Source organism: Scyliorhinus canicula, chromosome 14 (genome assembly GCF_902713615.1).
Source record: "Scyliorhinus canicula chromosome 14, sScyCan1.1, whole genome shotgun sequence".
Lineage (NCBI taxonomy): Eukaryota > Metazoa > Chordata > Chondrichthyes > Carcharhiniformes > Scyliorhinidae > Scyliorhinus > Scyliorhinus canicula.
In genome coordinates this window covers 155,299,214-155,314,463 of record NC_052159.1, presented here as the reverse complement: position 1 = coordinate 155,314,463, position 15,250 = coordinate 155,299,214, and the positions used below count along the sequence as shown (strand labels likewise).

Below are 15,250 nucleotides of genomic sequence, written 5' to 3'. Positions count from 1 at the left end.
CGCCATGTTGCGTCGGGGCCAGCGCGGAGAAGGGAGCCACTGCGCATCCGCGCATTGGCGCCGATGCCACTGCGCATGCGCGGATCCCGCAGCGCCCAGTTCAAGCCGGGATCAGCAGCTGGAGCGGCGTGGGTCGCTCCAGTGCCATGTTGGCCCCCTGTAGGGGCCAGAATTTCTGACCCTGAGGCCGTGTTGATGCCGTTGAGAAACCGACCCGACGGTGTCAACACTTAGCCTCAGGATCACAGATCTCTGCCCCTGATCTCTGTGTTAAAAAGGGTCTTTTGTCTTGTGGATGTTGCAGGGAAAGATTAAGGGTTACTTATAGATAACTGTATTCTTTGGGGATTTATTGGTGTTAATAGTTGTTAAGATGTTTACTGTGGGTTAATAAAGTGTTAACTGGTTTCAGAAATAAATATTGTTCTAATTTAAAAGTACTTTAGCTCTCTGAAGCATCACACCTGTAGAGTGGGCCGTGTGTTCCCCTTAACCACAATCTATTTAAACTTGTGGGTCAGGTGAACTCCATGATACACTTTGGGGTTCTCTAAACCCTGGCCCATAACAAAACTAATGAGGATAAAATAGCCTCTGAAAGAGAAAAAGTTGAAAAATGTAGAAGAAAACATTTTAAATGGGCGAGAGTGTGAGAGAGCAATGTTAAGTATATGAATCTATTTTAATTATTGACCCCAGGAAGAAGCAACAAGCTGTATTAAACAATTTTATTGAGAAATTTGAATTCCGTTTGATACATCAACAGATTAATTTACTTTCAGAAAAACAGATTTTCCGCAACTCTGGGAACTTGAAAATACTTTATTTATTAACATTATGACTCTCCGAGGTTTGTTCCCTTAAGTGATTATCCTTTAGTGATTCCTACACGTACTTGATGCCAAAATATACTCAGCTCTTTACAATCTTAAATCAGATATATCCTCTCCCCACCCAAACAATTCTGACTTGTGTGCTGCCCAGAGTCACCTCAACGTTTGCAGGTACAGTGCTGAAGTCAGATGCACAAAGTCCTTGTGAGTCACCACTCCTGCTAGTGTTGAAGTAGGAAGTTGGTGGCCATATTAATGTCATTGTTGGTTGCTCTCAGAGCCTCCATAGCGTCGACCCTCGAAAAGCCCATCTCCATCAGCCTCGCCACCTGCAACATACATACACAAAAACATCCAAATAAGAAACATAAGGCAACAAATGCAAGCAGGTTACATCGCCCATCTGCACTCTTGCCTAAGCTAACCTGCTCCTGAAACCATCACCTACTCTCTTAGAACCATAGAATTCTTACAGTGAAGAAAGAGGCCATTTGGCCCATTGAGTCTGCACCGACCCTTTAAAGACCACCCTACCTCGGCCCACCCCCCCGCCCTAGCCCCATAACCCTACGTAACCTGCATACATTTGGACACTAAAGGGCAAGTTAGCATGGCCAAACCCAGCTAACCTGCAGATCTTTGGACTGTGGGAGGAAACCGGAGCACCCGGAGGAAACCCACGCAGACACGGAGAGAACGTGCAGACTCCGCACAGACAGTGACCCGAGGCTGGAATTGAACCCGGGTCCCTGGCACTGTGAAACAGCAGTGCCAATCACCGTGCCATCTTTTGCTTTCTCTTGATTTGGCAATTCCAATGAACTTCTGGTCAGCCTCTAATTTGACACCCTCGACAAACTTAAGCTCAACCAAATTTCTGCTGCCCAAACTCGAAATCTCATTCACCTGTCACCCCTGCTTCTGCTATCCCACAACGGCTCCCAATTAAGCAACACTTCAACGTTACAATTCTTATTTCTCCAATGCCTCAGCGTTCCCTATCTCTGTAATCTCCTCCAGCCCTACAATCCTAAGAGATATCCTCATTCTTACAATTCTGGCCACTTGAACACCCTTGATTGTAAGCGCTCCATCACTGGCGGCTGAGCTGGAATTCCCTCCCGACACCTCTCACATTTTGTTTAAGGCACAACCTCTTTGACCAAGATTTTGGTCCATCTTTGCCAATAGGATTGGATTGGATTTGTTTATTGTCACGTGTACCGAGTTACAGAGAAATATATTTTTATGCGAGCAGCTCAACAGATCATTAAGTACATGGGAAGAAAATAAAATACATAATAGGGCAACACAAGATATACAATGTAACTACATAAACACCGGCATCGGATGAAGCATACAGGGTGTAGTGTTAATGAGGTCAGTCCATAAGAGGGTCATTTAGGAGTCTGGTAACAGCGGGGAAGAAGCTGTTTTTGAGTCTATTCGTGCATGTTCTCAGACTTCTGTATCTCCCGCCCGATGGAAGAAGTTGGAAGAGTGAGTAAGCCGGGTGGGAGGAACCTTTGATTATGCTGCCCGCTTTCCCCAGGCAGCGGGAGGTGTAGATGGAGTCAATGGATGGGAGGCAGGTTCGTGTGATGGACTGGGCTGTGTTCACAACTCTGAAGTTTCTTGCAATCTTGGGCCGAGCAGTTGCCATACTAGGCTGTGATGCAGCCCGATAGGATGCTTTCTGTGGAGCATCTGTAAAAGTTGGTAAGAGTTAATGTGGATATGCCGAATTTCCTTAGTTTCCTGAGGAAGTATAGGCGCTGTTGTGCTTTCTTGATTGTTGATGATGTGCACCCCTAGGAATTTGAAACTGCTAACCATCTCCACCTCGGCCCCGTTGATGCTGACAGGGGTGTGTACAGTACTTTACTTCCTGAAGTCAATGACCAGCTCTTTAGTTTTGCTGGCATTGAGGGATAGATTGTTGTCGCTGCACCACTCCACTAGGTTCTCAATCTCCCTCCTGTATAATAGCGTCTTATGTTTGATAACATTCCTGTGAAGCACCTTGTTCCTTTTACTACATTAAGGGTTATATAGATACTAGGGGGGGGGGAGCTTCTCCGCGCCCCGCGCCCATTTGGCCCCGCGTAAGGAGGCTGGAGTGGCGTGAACCGCTCCAGCGCCGTGCTGGCCCCCTGTGGGGGCCAGAATCGTACGTAACCAGGCCCGGTTCGCACCTTCGTGAAACGCGACGGCGTGAACTCTTGGGCCCAATATTGGAGAATCGCCCCCAAGATGTTGTTAATATGACACAAAGATGAGAATGTAAAATTTGAGGTATTACTGGTTCTATAGACCAATTTCCCCTTGTTGAGGAGGCAATTACCAGGGGGCGCAGATTTAAGGTGATTGATAGAAGGATGAAGGGGACATGAGGAGAAATATTTTCACCCAGAGGGTGGTGCATTGCTAGAGTTTTCCAGTGGCTGAGGCTGAAACACTCAGCTCATCCCAGGGTACACACGATGGGCTGAATGGCCTCTGTCTGGACTGTTAACGTTTCTCCGGTACTGGTCCAGGAGCCATGCAGGTCAGAGAGCACAGGTTGGAAAATTTAAGTATAAAACAACTGTAAGACCTGTGAGCGGAACATAAGGGAGGGTAGTCCCAGCAAAAGAACAGAGTCAGCAGAGTGAAACTGCAACGTCACATCTGCTAGAAGAGCAATGAAGGGGCTTTTCAACAAGTAAGGCATGCTTCAAGGTTGGCATGTTTTAGAAGAGGAATGAGTAATTGTGACCTGACATTTTCACTAACAGGAGGTATTATCTATTAAACATCTCAATATGTCCTCCCACAGCCCCTTTAATCAGTATCCTCTGGTTCTGCTCTGGTTGTGATTGCATACGGACGAACATCATTGTGGTGTTAACATTTCTTTGACATTTACCGCTAGCTAAACCAGGTATGACCTCAGGCCCCAGTCTCAGGATAATAGCCATTTAGAACGCTCATCGTACAAACTCACCGTGCCGAGGGCAGTGAAACTGGAGGACTGTGATACTCTCATCCCCCACAGACTGCTATCAAACGGTAATCTGTACAACAGCATGCGTCTTCCAGTAAAGCTTATTTTCTGATGAACAAAAGCATCATCGCAAGAGACCAAATAAATCCCCTTCACTCATCTAACGAATCCTGGCAACTGCTTTGTCCGAAGGTCTCAGTGGGCAGGAGGTGGACTGGAAGTCACACTCACCCCTCTACCACCAAGGCTAGATTTTGATTATCGTTGCCTGAAAGGTGGATGTCACTAACGTTGATAAGGTGGTGGCATGATAGGTTAGAGCAGAGGCTGGTTATCCAAACTGAACTGTTTCTACAGTAAACTTTGTGCTATAGAACATACAGTGCAGAAGGAGGCCATTTGGCCCATCAAGTCTGCACCGACCCACTTAAGCCCTCACTTCCACCCTATCCCCGTAACCCAATAACCCCTCCTAACCTTTTTGGACACTAAGAGGCAATTTATCATGGCCAATCCACCTAACCTGCACATCTTTGGACTGTGGGAGGAAACCGGAGCACCCGGAGGAAACCCACGCAGACACGGGGAGAACGTGCAGACTCCGCACAGACAGTGACCCAGCGGGGAATCGAACCTGGGACCCTGGCGCTGTGAAACCACAGTGCTATCCACTTGTGCTACCGTGCTGCCCCTGGCTTATACAGCCCCCGGCCAACCAGAATTCTCGACTAAACAGAATTTCTGTGTTCTAATACTTTACCAACCAGAAGCAATTAGAAAGTTATCAGAGAATAAAGGGTTTACATCATACAATTGATACACAACATTTTTAAGAACCTTGATCAAGTTCAACTGGGGCTTGATTTTCTGAAATAAAGCTTCATTTTCCTTTGCGAGGAAGGGGCAAGATTATATTGAGGCAATGTAATAAAACCTCCCAAGGTGGGAAGAACTCCACATAAGAACAAAAAGAAATAGGATTGTGAGTAGGCCATTCAAGCCTGCTCTGCCATTCAATAAGATTGTGGCAGAACTTTGACATCAGCTCCACCTTATCCCTGAACCCCAGGGTCCCTTGATTCTCTGAGTACCACAAATCTGTCAGCTCTTTCTGCAATTTACTCACCAACTGAGACTCTCTGGGATGGAGAATTCCAAAGATTCACAACTGGTAGAGATTGCGGGTTTGGAACGTGCTATCCAAGGCGCCCTGGTGAGTTCCTGCAGTGCATCTTGATACACTTTGTCGTTACTGTGCATCGATGGTGGAGGGAGTGAATGTTGAAGGTGGTGGATGGGCTCTTCTGTCCTGGATGGGTGTCGAGCTTCTTGGGTATAGTTGGAGCTGCACCAACCCAGGTTAGTGAAGGATATTCCATCACACTCCAACCTTGTGCCATGTAGATGGTGGACAGGCTCCGGGCAGTCAGGGGGTAAGTTACTTGCCACAATATTTATATGGTTGGTCTAGTTTAGTTTTTGGTCAACCCACAGGATGCTAATAGTGGGGGATGGAACAATGGAAATATCATTGTATATCAAGGGGAGGTGATTAAATTCTCTCTTGTTGGCTTCCACAGAACGTGGGAGCCATTCATGCAATTGTTCCGGGACCTGTTTGTGGCCAACGAACAAGAGGAAGAATAGTCGGGTGGCCAAGAATCGGGGGAAAATGGACGGGAATCGGGGGAAGGTAGCCGGGCGGGGGGGGGGGGGGGGGCTACGGGTTCATTATGGGGGTTTGATGGCTAGCTAAGGCCCAAAACCAAACTGTAAATAAATGCCAATGAACATGTGCCTCGGCCATATTGGGGAATGTAAAATATGTATGCCGGCTAAAGGGGGCGGCCTAAGTTATTATTACCAAGATGCTTACCTGTTAATATATATGTTAATTTTTGCGTGTTCTTTTTATTTGTTTTTTCTCTCTAACAATTTGTAATTTGTTCAATATAAAACATGAAAACTGAATAAAAAGCATTTATAAAAAAAAAAATAATTCTCTCTTGTTGATATAGTCATTGCCTGGCACTGAGAACAATACAGCACAGAACAGGCCCTTCGGCCCTCGATGTTGTGCCGAGCATTGTCCGAAACCAAGATCAAGCTATCCCACTCCCTGTCATTCTGGTGGGCTCCATGTGCCTATCCAATAACCGCTTGAAAGTTCCTAAAGTGTCCGACTCCACTATCACAGCAGGCAGTCCATTCCACACCCTAACCACTCTCTGTGTAAAGAACCTACCTCGGACATCCCTCCTATATCTCCCGCCCTGAATCTTATAGTTATGCCCCCTTGTAACAGCTACATCCACCCGAGGAAATACTCTCTGAGCGTCCACTCTCTCTATCCCCCTCATCATCTTATAAATCTCATTCTCCTCCGCTCCAAAGAGAAAAGCCCTATCTCCCTCAACCTTTCCTCATAAGACCTATCCTGCAAACCAGGCAGCATCCTGGTAAATTTCCTTTGCACCCTTTCCAATGCTTCCACATCCTTCCTATAATGAGGTGACCAGAACTGCACACAATACTCCAAACGTGGTCTCACCAAGGTCATGTATAGTTGCAGCATAACCCCGCGGCTCTTAAACTCCCCTGTTAATAAACGCTAACACACTATAAGCCTTGTGTGGCACGAATGCTATTTGCCATTTATTAGCCCAAGTCTAAATCTTGTCCAGGTCTTACTGCACATGGGCACACACTGTTTTGGTATCTGAGGAGTCGCAAATGGTGCTGAACATTGTGCAATTATCGGCGAACATCCCCATTTCTTCTGACCTTACGATGGAGAGAAGGTCATTAATGAAGCAGCTGAAGATGGTCGAATCTCGGACACTACCCTGAGGGACTCCTGCAGTGATGCCCTGCAGCTGAGATGGTTTTGAGCTGCCCTCGCAGAGAGCAGGCACAGACATGATGGACCAAATGGCCTTCTCATTCAATCCTATTTCAGGGGAAACCAGATCAGCACAAAGATAAAAGAGCATGTTGATGGGTTTGGTTGAAGATGGGGGGGAGAGGAAGCTCGTGTAGAATATGGATCAGTTGGGTTGTATGTTCTGTTTCTACGCTGCAGATTTTGTGCAATTTTGCAGAACCTTTCCTCAGTTTGACAATTACATGACTGAGTGGGCGACGTAGATGAACAACGTCTTGTATTTGTGCAGCACAACCCCCCCCGCCATCAATATTGGATGCATTCAAATTGCTAAACTACTCGGCTATTGTTATCCCTCCAGGATTGCACCTGGAGTATTGAGGTATTGGAGACACTGCCGCGAGAAACACCCCAGAAGAAAAATCATCGGCTGTTAAATATAATGTTTTAAACATTTCTTTCATCACTTTTGTCAGTGAGTTATAAAAGTATTGAAAGGGGAGGGGAAAGAGGTCATTTAAAAGGGAGAGACAGTTCGAGACCTGACGATGTGCGCTGAAATTAAGGGGAGATGGTGGAGTAGCGGTAAATTCACTGGATCAGTAATGGACAGTCCCAGGTGGAAGTTCTGGGAATACGGGTTGAAATCCCGCCACAGCAGCTGGTGGAATCGAAAGTCAATTAATAAAATAAAAATGGCAATCTCAGTAAAGGTGACTACGAAACCACTCTGGTCATAAAAATCCACCTTGAGGGAAGGAAATCTGCCATCCTTACCCGGTTTGACCTACTTGCCATTCCAGAACCACAGCAATGTGGTTAACTCTTTCCTGCCCTATTAATTGGCCTGCTCAGCTTCAAGGGGATTTAGAGATGGGGCAACAAATGGGAATTAGGGATGGCCTTGCCAACGATACCCACACCCCAGGGAAGAATAAATAAAGCTTTGAGGAGTGCACCATCACCACAGCACACTACCAGCTGGAAGGTAGAGTGAATTATGCATCTCCAAACATGAAGCTGACATTTACCATCCCCTGGAATCATCAATCAGTGAAAATTACTTGTGAAACTAACTTGTGTGGTTGCACCAACTTCAATTAACACGCATTTGCTGAATCATTTGGGAAAAAACAGCAACCTATACAAGGCACAGCATCTCATTGTCGTTAACTTTACAGATTATACCCCAAAGACCAACATCCCAGCATCAGTGCTGCATTTTCCTGACAGTGTGGGCAGTGAACATCGCCCTCCATTCACTGCATGTACCAGTCATGGCTGGGTAACGCTCTCATCTCTGAATCAACAGGCTGGTGACACATTCCACGAAACCTGAACACAAGAGAGCTGGGCTGACACACTCAGTGCTAGTACTGAGGGAGTGCTGCATGACACAGAACATACACTGCAGAAGGAGGCCATTCGGCCCATCGAGTCTGCACCGACCCACTTATGCCCTCACTTCAACCCTATCCCCTTAACCCAATAACCCCTCCTACCCTTTTTGGACCCTAAGGGCAATTTATCATGGCCAATCCACCTAACCTGCACTGTGCGGCCACAGTGCTAACCACTATGCTATTAAATCAAGGCAGCCATCTGTCCTCAGTTCATGTGAAAAGTACAGAGGCATGATGGTACACAGTAAAAGTGGTCCAGAATCAGAGCAAGTCTCCAGCTTACCAACGCACAAACCCACCCATTCACAAATAAAAAGCCACACTCACCCAGGTTTGTATGATAAACTACAGAATGGATGTGAACTCCTCTAGAAGAGGGAGGGACTAACTTTTATCAGATGCTCTCTCTCCATATTGCAGGCAAACCATGACATTCATTCTTGGGTAAAGTAGAGTCAGCGAGGGTGAGTTTGGGCTCGCTGAAACACCTGTAGAGAATTCCCCATCAGGATTACAGAAATTTACAGCCAACACATTTTCCGACTCTTGGCACTTGTACCATCCAAGCTGAGTTTGCTTCTGTGTAAAAGGGGGGGGGGGGAACGTCCTGCGTTCAGGCAGCGCAAAGGGGCGTTATGCTAACCCCCAGCGTGAGGGGTGTGAGGGTTGGGAAATAACTGGAGCAAAATGGTCAAGCTCCGATTGAGAGCTGATTCTGTACATGATCCTTCAGGGTGGATGTGCTTCGGGAGGGTACAGAGAGGTTCGCTGGAATAGAACATTAAATTAATCAGCAGGATCAGGACTAGGAGACTTGATTTTGAACTACTGTAACCTATTTTTAGGACAAATATCAGGAAATCAAATATCAGGAAATTCTTCTTCGCTCCAAGAGTGATCAACACATGGAACAAACGTACAGATGGAACAGCAAAAGTAAAAGGTCTGGAATCATTCAGGGAACAATGTGGTGCAGCTGTAGAGTAAAGGAGCTTTAGAATTACTCGCTGCATGAATTAGGACAAACAATATTGCAGCTACTAATTGCTGAGGGAAGTTAATGTCTTTCACTTTGCGAGAGCTCCCTCTACCTTCCGAGTGGGACAGACATTGTTTTTTTGAAACAGACAGCTGTGATCACAGCTTGCTGTACTTACCGCCAATAGAAGGAAATTGCGTAGCTGTGATAAGCCCCTGATCACAGCCACAACAGGGCAAACTAATTTTACCCAGAACTCTACACCCAACAGGCTAATCACAAGAGAATGTTGGCAAAGTGTCTCGGCCCTTGTGAATATCGACACAGTCTCTGGGCCGTGTGAATATTGGCACAATCGCTGGATCCCTGTGAATATCGACAGTCACTGGATCCCTGTGAATATCGACAGTCACTGGATCCCTGTGAATATCGACAGTCACTGGATCCCTGTGAATATCGGCACAATCGCTGGATCCCTGTGAATATCGACAGTCACTGGATCCCTGTGAATATCGGCACAGTCACTGGATCCCTGTGAATATCGGCACAATCGCTGGATCCCTGTGACTATCGACACAGTCACTGGATCCCTGTGAATATCGGCACAGTCACTGGATCCCTGTGAATATCGACACAGTCACTGGATCCCTGTGAATATCGACAGTCACTGGATCCCTGTGAATATCGGCACAGTCATTGGATCCCTGTGAATATCGGCACAGTCACTGGATTCCTGTGAATATCGGCACAGTCACTGGATCCCTGTGAATATCGACACAGTCACTGGATCCCTGTGAATATGGACAGTCACTGGATCCCTGTGAATATCGGCACAGTCACTGGATCCCTGTGAATATCGGCACAATCGCTGGATCCCTGTGACTATCGACACAGTCACTGGATCCCTGTGAATATCGGCACAGTCACTGGATCCCTGTGAATATCGACACAGTCACTGGATCCCTGTGAATATCGACAGTCACTGGATCCCTGTGAATATCGGCACAGTCATTGGATCCCTGTGAATATCGGCACAGTCACTGGATTCCTGTGAATATCGGCACAGTCACTGGATCCCTGTGAATATCGACACAGTCACTGGATCCTTGTGAATATCGACAGTCACTGGATCCCTGTGAATATCGACACAGTCACTGGATCCCTGTGAATATCGACACAGTCACTGGATCCCTGTGAATATTGACACAGTCACTGGATCCCTGTGAATATCGACAGTCACTGGATCCCTGTGAATATCGGCACAGACACTGGATCCCTGTGAATATCGACACAGTCACTGGATCCCTGTGAATATCGGCACAATCGCTGGATCCCTGTGAATATCGGCACAGTCACTGGATCCCTGTTAATATCGGCACAGTCGCTGGATCCTCGTGAATATCAACAGTCACTGGATCCCTGTGAATATCGGCACAGTCACTGGATCCCTGTGAATATCGGCACAGTCACTGGATCCCTGTGAATATTGGCACAGTCACTGGATCCCTGTGAATATCAACACGGTCACTGGATCCCTGTGAATATCGGCACAGTCACTGGATCCCTGTGAATATCGACAATCACTAGATCCATGTGAATATCGGCAGTCACTGGATCCCTGTGAATATCGACACAGTCACTGGATCACTGTGAATATCGGCAGTCACTGGATCCCTGTGAATATCGACACAGTCACTGGATCCCTGTGAATATCGGCACAGTCACTGGATCCCTGTGAATAGCGGCACAGTCACTGGATCTCTGTGAATATCGGCACAGTCACTGGATCCCTCTGAATATCGGCACAGTCACTGGATCCCTGTGAATATTGGCACAGTCACTGGATCCCTGTGAATATCGGCACAGTCACTGGATCCCTGTGAATATCGGCAGAGTCACTGGGCCCTTTGAATATCGACAGTCACTGGATCCCTGTGAATATCGGCACAGCCACTGGATCCCTCTGAATATCGGCACAGTCACTGGATCCCTGTGAATATTGGCACAGTCACTGGATCCCTGTGAATATCGACACAGTCACTGGATCTCTGTGAATATCGGCACAGTCACTGGATCCCTGTGAATATCGGCACAGTCTCTGGATCCCTGTGAATATCGACACAGTCACTGGATTCCTGTGAATATCGAGACAGTCACTGGATCCCTGTGAATATCGAGACAGTCACTGGATCCCTGTGAATATCGGCACAGTCACTAGATCCCTGTGAATATCGACACAGTCACTGGATCCCTGTGAATATCGGCACAGTCTCTGGATCCCTGTGAATATCGGCACAGTCACTGGATCCCTGTGAATATCGACACAGTCACTGGATCCCTGTGAATATCGGCACAGTCACTGGATTCCTGTGAATATCGGCACAGTCACTGGATCCCTGTGAATATCGACAGTCACTGGATTCCTGTGAATATCGGCACAGTCACTGGATCCCTGTGAATATCGGCACAGTCACTGGATCCCTGTGAATATCGGCACAGTCACTGGATCCCTGTGAATATCAGCACAATCACTGGATCCCTGTGAATATCGACAGTCACTGGATCCCTGTGAATATCGGCACAGTCACTGGATCCCTGTGAATATCGACACAGTCACTGGATCCCTGTGACTATCGACACAGTCACTGGATCCCTGTGACTATCGGCACAGTCACTGGATCCCTGTGAATATCGGCACAGTCACTGGATCCCTGTGAATATCGGCACAGTCACTGGGTCCCTGTGAATATCGGCACAGTCACTGGATCCCTGTGAATATCGGCACAGTCTCTGGGCCCTGTGAATATCGACAGTCACTGGATCCCTGTGAATATCGGCAGAGTCACTGGATCCCTGTGAATATCGACACAGTCACTGGATCCCTGTGAATATCGGCACAGTCACTGGATCCCTGTGAATATCGGCACAGTCACTGGATCCCTGTGAATATCGGCACAGTCACTGGATCCCTGTGAATATCGGCACAGTCACTGGATCCCTGTGAATATCAACACAGTCACTGGATCCCTGTGAATATCGACACAGTCACTGGATCCCTGTGAATATCGGCAGAGTCACTGGATCCCTGTGAATATCGGCAGAGTCACTGGATCCCTGTGAATATCGGCACAGTCACTGGATCCCTGTGAATATCGGCAGTCACTGGATCCCTGTGACTATCTGCACAGTCACTGGATCCCTGTGAATATCGACAGTCACTGGATCCCTGTGAATATTGACACAGTCACTGGATCCCTGTGAATATCGGCAGTCACTGGATCCCTGTGAATATCGACACAGTCACTGGATCCCTGTGAATATCGGCACAGTCTCTGGGCCCTTGTGATTGGGTGTGACAGTGGTTAGCACTGATGCCTCACAGAGCTAGGAACCCAGGTTCAATTCCGGCCTCCTGGGTCACTGTCTGTGCGGAGTCTGCACGTTCTCCCCATGTCTGCGTGGATTTCCTCCGGGTGCTCCGGTTTCCCCCCAGAGTCCAAAGATGTGCAGGTTAGGTGGATTGGCCATGCTAGGCTGCCCCTTAGGTTAGGTATCCAAAGGTTAGGTGGGGTAACAGGGATGGGGCGGGGAGTGGGCCTGGGTGGGGCGCTCTTTCAGAGGGTCGGTGCATACCCGATGGGCCGAATAGCCTCCTTCTGCACTGTAGTGATTCTATGAATATCCACCCAGTCTCTGAGTTCCCTTTATATATATTCCAAAAATGAAAGGCCAGTTTGTAGCCCGACTCTTTTTTACAACCATATTAAAGTTGATATTCTGTGATTCTTTATCACAAACTGACTCCTCTATATTTCACTCTGTTTTCAGCAGGCTGCATCCTTAGACATGCCTCCTCATTGGAACATAATGATCTAATAGCGATCGACAAAGTTATTAGAGGCTTTAATAGAGTTGACACAGGGAGGGCGTTTCCAATTGTGGGGAAGAGCAAAACCCAGAGGCCAACAATACACGATTGTTCAAGAAATCAAATAAGGAATTCCGAAGGAAGGTCTCTGCACAGAGAGTGGGACTCACTACTACAGGGACTGGGTGAAGTGTGCATGCATTTAAGCAAAGACACAGGTATGGACTGTTTGGGTTGAACAGCCTATTTCTCACTTGTCTATTCGATGTAGCTCTATGAAGCTTGCACAAGGAATTGCTTTCTTTTCATTTCTATCTATAGTTCAATACAACTACTGTTAACTTCTCCAAGGGAATGCGACATGAGACAGAGAGGGCAGCTGGGTAACAACCATACGTGAAAACAGAACTGTTGCTGAAGTGAGATGCTTTGACTTTGTTGCAACACTGATCAGAGAAGACAGGGTCTGGTTGGAGTGGAGCGACTGACTCACTGTGTGTTCTGCTCGTCAAGACAGATTGTGAAGAACCTTGACTCACCTTGTTGTCGGGGGGGGGGGGGGTTCAAAGATTGTCCCAAAGGGTCTGGGGACATTTTGTGCATTATGCCAAAATGAGCAAGGCGTGTGCTTTCCAGCATGTGGCCTGAACACTTTTGGAGAAAGACCCACTGCGCCTGTATGGGCATGAAAATGATACGAAAAACCCAATCACGGCACCCAGAAGTGGGGTGCTCTACCAGGGGGGAGGCCCAGACAGGGGACAGGAAGAGATTCCAGAGAGAGAGAGAAAGAGAGAGAGATAGAGTGAGAGAATGAATGAGAACGGGGGAAGGGGCCAATGGAAGGAGGAGATCACTGGTGGGAGCCACTGGGAAGAGGGGCAAAGAAAGAGGTTCCACGCAGTAAAAGTGTTGCAGTTGGCAGGCATCAAGTAGTGAGGGCTTGGGAGAAGCCTTAGAGATCTGAGAGGCAGGTTGGTGTCTCCATGCTGTGGGCTGTTTGGGGCAAAGGTAGACCTTTGGAGTAGTGGTGTTCTGCTCAGTGTGCCTGTGGAGCTGACGCTGTGCTTGTGAGTTGGTGTGGGATGCAGACTCGGCGATCCAGTGCAATGGAGGTTGGGGAGACAAGGCAGAGACCCTGGGAGGTGAGCAGTCGCTAAGGCAGTGCAGGTCGGAGCAAATCTTGGAGAGAAATCCAAGGCAAGATCTCTGAACGGGGAGAGTGAAGACTTGCAGTTCCTCATAAGGTGCAGTGTTTGTAACTCACCAAACACTGAAGGTTGGGTACGTTGCTGGGAAATCCGTGGGATTTAACTTGGTTGCATTTGCTATCTAGTATCAGGGGCTGGTTTAGCACAGTGGGCTAAACAGCTGGCTTGTAATGCAGAACCAGGCCAGCAGCGTGGGTTCAATTCCCGTACCAGCCTCCCCGAACAGGCGCCGGAATGTGGCGACTAGGGGCTTTTCACAGTAACTACATTGAAGCCTACTTGTGACACTAAGCCATTATTATTAGTATGCAGTGTAGAGTGTTCAGCCACAGTTGCCTTTACTCACATGCACTTCATATTAACTCTGAATGCTAAGAGTTAAAACAGCTTTTAGCTTCCTGACCTTGCATGGTAAATTTTACTTTGTTTGTTCAGAAAGTGTAGAATATTGTGGCTTTATTGTCTTAACAAGTGATTGTGCTTGGGAAGAACTTACGTGTGCGTCACAAAATGTCTATGAGGACCACCACATTTTGCTTGATTGACATTACTGGTATCAGGAATCATTCCTCTGCGGTTTCTACAACTTATTTTAATGCAAAGTCAGTGATCATGGGGACAATTTTAACTCAACTCTCTGGGCAGGAGAGTCACAGGACCAGGTAGAATTGACACCCTTCCCAATGTCACCTCGATGGAGAGTACATCAGGGTGGCGGGGGGGGGGGGGGGGGGGGGGGGGGGGTATTGCAGTGCAATACCACCTTTACTGCTGTTGGTCAAATAAATCAATGTCACCAGTAGGTGGCACTCACAATCCATCAGAGAAGCTGTCAGCATGTGCACAAGCTAAAAATGTGTTACACTTTGGTGGGAGGAATAAAGAGTTCACTAAACTGCTTGGAAGTCAGCGTCCAAATTGGGTAGAGGAACATAGAACATAGAACAGTACAGCACAGAACAGGCCCTTCGGCCCTCAATGTTGTGCCGAGCCATGATCACCGTACTCAGGAGCAAAGGGATCTAAGGGCATAGCTACACAAATCGCCAAAAGTAGCAACACAGCATACACTGAGATCCTTTTCTA

General features: G+C 47.4%; 1 protein-coding gene across 1 annotated transcript in view; it reads right to left on the bottom strand.

The window, feature by feature from the left end:
- Positions 1-713: 713 nt before the first annotated feature.
- Positions 714-15,250, bottom strand: part of ubac2 (UBA domain containing 2) — a 247,143-nt gene continuing 232,606 nt past the window's right edge. The window contains exon 9 of the mRNA XM_038817954.1: positions 714-1,162. Within this exon, the coding sequence (XP_038673882.1) occupies positions 1,055-1,162 (108 nt within the window). The 3' untranslated portion in view covers positions 714-1,054. The remainder of the gene's footprint in view (positions 1,163-15,250) is intronic.